This window comes from Charadrius vociferus, unplaced genomic scaffold, assembly GCF_000708025.1.
Source record: "Charadrius vociferus isolate BGI_N301 unplaced genomic scaffold, ASM70802v2 scaffold62, whole genome shotgun sequence".
Taxonomy (NCBI): domain Eukaryota; kingdom Metazoa; phylum Chordata; class Aves; order Charadriiformes; family Charadriidae; genus Charadrius; species Charadrius vociferus.
Genome location: NW_009647419.1, coordinates 3175288 through 3179424, shown reverse-complemented (window position 1 = coordinate 3179424; position 4137 = coordinate 3175288). Strand labels below are relative to the sequence as shown.

Below are 4137 nucleotides of genomic sequence, written 5' to 3'. Positions count from 1 at the left end.
CAGGAATGCCTTTGTACAGTCATGCACTGTTCAGTGCAAAACTACAGCCCTACAAAGCTGCAAGTCACAGGGAAGACACTACACAGGATTTGAGCAGGTAAGAGGTGTTATGGAGTTCAGGACTCTGGATACACATTCATCCCCAAAAAAGTGCCAGGTTGTAGCACTGGAAGTGACCTGGAGGGGCAAGGGACAAGTACTGAGTCAGTTCCAGTCCTAGATTTCCCCCATCCAATTTATGGTTCACCCAAAGCTGAATGGCATGAAAGAACCATGGGTACAAAACAATCATCCCCCCCCCCTTACTGCTTTCCCCCATCTCCCTTCATCACAGTGCAAGAGGGCTGTGGCCATCTTCAACCCTGTCTTGCTGCCTTGCCTAATGCCACTCCTTCCTCTGCTGGTTCTCCTCTCTAATTACTCCTCCATCAAAGGTGGCCTCCCCCCACCCAACCCAAACACACACCTCAGCCCACAGCGCCCTTACCTTTCTACTCTATTTATACATAATATCCCTAGTGTGGGAACCACGTTCCCTTCACACCCCTCCTATCTGATCTATTTACAAGACCCACTCGATTCATTTGCCAGGCCCAGCCCACCTCGCCTGTCATCCATCATTCCCACCTCTGTGCAGCACGACACCAGCGCCTGCCACCTGCTCATTTGATTTTTATTTTTGTGGTAACTGTTGTGCTTTGAAAACACCCTCCATACAACTGCATAACCCTCCTCCAAATTATCCTCCGCTTGGCAAGTGTGGGAGCACTGCCTAATGCTAACCCACCCCTTCTCAGTATCCATGGTATTCATGTTTTGCCCTCCTCCTGTAACCATCTACTGCCCCTACTCTTACACTAAATCTCTCAGGGGTGGGACAAGCACCGCTGCCCTGTCCTGCCTGGGCAGTGCCTAGCCTGCCAGCATCGGGTGCAGGCTGGAAACAAAACTCAGAGGTTTGGAAAACATAACTAGCCAGCGTTCTGCCTCCCGCGGCCAAGAGCTGGCTACAGCCCTTCGCCGCCGGCTGTCCTGCAGTGCCCTCTACTGAGCCAGAGACACCTGCTCCTCCCCGGTCTCCACACTGCTCCTTTCTGTAAAGTAGGTCTCCGTTGCTCCTTGCCCTAATTTGGCAGAACCACAAGGTCCAATTCACTCCCCCGGTCCCAGTAGGCAGTGCCCAGGAAGAGCCATCTGCCATATGATGCTGTCTTTTGCCCTTTGCTCTCCCCCAATTTCTGGGTACAACGTTTTTGCATCCAGTTATTTCCAGCACCCAGGCACTAACCAAGCAGAAAAGGCAAATAGGCAGGGTCCAGTTTTTTGCCTTTAAAAACTTCATCATGGAGACCTCCCTGCTCAGCTCAAGGCCCAGACATGGCAGGTGCAGCCACCACTCCCTGCGAGTAGTAGGATGAGTTTAGGTGCAGACTGTTGCTTCCTCCATACCTGTGAGCAATCGTCAAAACAGTTTTGTCAGCAAAGCGCTGGCGGATGGTCTGCTGCAGCAGCTGGTCTGTCTTCTGATCCACGCTGGCTGTGGCCTCATCGATGCACAGCACCTGCCAGGGACAAACAGTTGAAGGGACCTCCCAAGCACCGCAGGGGAGACCCCAATCCCTGCCTAGAGACAGCCCGAGCAGGTAGCACAGGATGTCTATTCCCATCACACCCCCAACTCTGGAGCGCTCTGTTCTGCTGTCCTCACACAGCCTTCAGCAGCTCACCCTCCCCCTCGCTCCGATGGAAGCAGCACACTCACCTTGGCCTGCGTCAGGAGGGCTCTTGCCAGACACACCAGCTGCCTCTGTCCCACAGACAGACTCTTTCACCTCTCTCCCAGCTCACTTTCCAATCCACCTGCTGGGGTCAAGCTCAGCAGTCAGTCCACCAGGCTCTGTGTAGGGCCCCAAATGACTCTCCTAGTCTGGGGTTTTCCCAGTAGCACTCAAAATCCAGATCCTGCTTAGGCCCAGGCCTTGGGAACCAGTCTTTACACTTGGACGCCAGCAACATCTGACAGAGATGCCACGGTCCCCTAGAACTAGGGGCTGGCTTCTCTCTCAGGCTCTGCTCTAACATCCACTGGGGCTTGGTCTCATCAGTAATATCCCACCACCCAATCCATCACCTGCCAGTCCCTTGCCACTAAATCTCAGGGAATGCCACCGGGTCGGTCTGAGCTGCTCCCACCCTGGTCCTAGTGTGGCCCCACCTAACCAATTCCCTGCTGCATCCACCTGGTCCCTTTTCCTCAGCTCCCTCACGGAGCTGAGGCCTCCTCCCCTCTTCCAGTACCAGGGCTCACCAGCTGCTTCTTGCTGGGTTCAGACTCACCCATCTGAGTAATGGCATCCTCCAGGTGGCACTGCTCTAGCACCTCGTGGAGCTCAGCATCTGTCCGTTTTCCTTGGGGGTCCAGGTTCTCTCGGATTGAGCCACTGAACAAAAACGGATCCTGGGGGATGATGGCCAGCCTAGATCTGCAAGAAAACAAGACCTGAAGGCTCATGGGGTGGGTTCTGCAGAAAAGCAAAGGCCTTTTATTATTTTTTTTACTGGGGTGGGGTGTCTTGGCTTGCTGCATATCTCAGAGGCACAGAGACATGGGTCACATACTCAGCCTGGTTTCCTTAGCACAGCTGTTCAGAAACAACAAAGCAACTTATAAGAAGCTGCCGCAATCAGACAAGAGGGTGCCAAGACAGTAAGTCCTTTGCTCCTTACTCTTCCCTTTGGCATCCAACCACTGACAGGTCTCAGCCTCTGGGTTCCCCTGGCTGCCCTCTGCTCTGCTCAGCCCTCCATACCTCAGCTCCTCCAAGCCCACCAGCTGGCTGTCAACGCCATCCAGGAGAATCCGGCCTGATTTCAGCTCCAGCATGCGGAAAAGGGCCAAGAAAAGGGTGGATTTTCCAGATCCTGTGCGACCCACAATCCCCACCTTCTCTCCAGGGTAAACAGTGAAGCTTACACCATCAAGTGCATTGGGCAAGCCTGCTCTGTAGGCCAGGACCACTTGCTGGAACTCCACAAGCCCCTGGCTTGGCCAGTCAGCAGCAACCTAAGAAGGACACACAAGTGAGACAGAGTATGACTGTGACTTGCTGTGATCTCTAGCCTCACATCCTCACAGGCCAAGCCCCATCCATCCCTTTGGATGTTTGCTTGGCTTCTGACCAGCCGTAACACACACCCCAGCTCCAGCCCCCTCCTAGGCTTGTTTTTCTCTCTAGTTTGGACCTAGCGCCTGTTCTGCTTTCCTACCCCTTCCCATCATTCCAGCCTTCACCAGCTCCTTCCAGAGATTCATTCCCCACAGGGGATGTATTGGTAAAGGATGAGCAATCAAGGTGGTTTCTGTGAGTGAGGGCCCTCCACTCGTTCCCTGGAACCCTGTGATCTCCCCAGGATGCAAGTGCAGGGCACAGAGCCAGAAGATGGGCCAGTCCCTGAGAACACATCTGAGCTTTTACCTGGACCAGTTTATCCTGGGGCTCCGTGGGGATGTCTGTGGTGTATTCCTCTGTGCGCTCCACACTCACCATCATGGTCTCTGTCAGAGTGAAGCTGGAAATGAGGCCTGACAGCAGGTTTGTGACAGACAGGGCGTATGAGAGCGCTAGGCCCACAAGTCCTGCGAGGAAAAAAGCATAAGCAAAAATGTTACTGGCAGGGAAGAAGCCGGGGTCTTGGTGGCAGGACAAAGAAACAAGGGAGTCTGGGATCCCACTCGAGGATGAGGACACACAAGAGGAGAGACAGGAGCTGAAGCACTATGCTGTGGGTGACTCGTAGAGGGACAGGGAGCAGGAGCTATGGATCTTACTCCAGTGTAGGAAGATGTGCAGCTCTGGGTTAGGAGAGGAGGAACCCCTGCGCCACAGCTTAGGGGTGGGCATAGAACAATCCCTGGCAGTCTACCTGGATTTCCCAGTTGCTTCTGGTGCTGGATGATGGCAATTCCTGCAATAGCGGTAACCACAGCAACCCCAATCATCTGCAAGCGGATGTCCAGCCACTGCATTGCTGTGTTGCTGGCAAAGAGGCAGCGCTGGTTCTGCTCCAGGCGCAGCTGATTCTCCAACTCAAACCTGGCAGGCGCACAACAGAGGTTTGCACCACTCAGCCTCCATT

General features: G+C 54.1%; 1 protein-coding gene across 1 annotated transcript in view; it reads right to left on the bottom strand.

Annotated features, from left to right (window-relative positions):
- ABCC10 (ATP-binding cassette, sub-family C (CFTR/MRP), member 10) overlaps positions 1-4137 on the bottom strand; it is a 16188-nt gene that overhangs the window by 679 nt on the left and 11372 nt on the right. Inside the window, 6 exon segments of the mRNA XM_009880403.1 lie at positions 1450-1562; positions 1763-1860; positions 2338-2483; positions 2811-3064; positions 3477-3637; positions 3925-4094. Of these exon segments, the coding sequence (XP_009878705.1) occupies positions 1450-1562; positions 1763-1860; positions 2338-2483; positions 2811-3064; positions 3477-3637; positions 3925-4094 (942 nt within the window).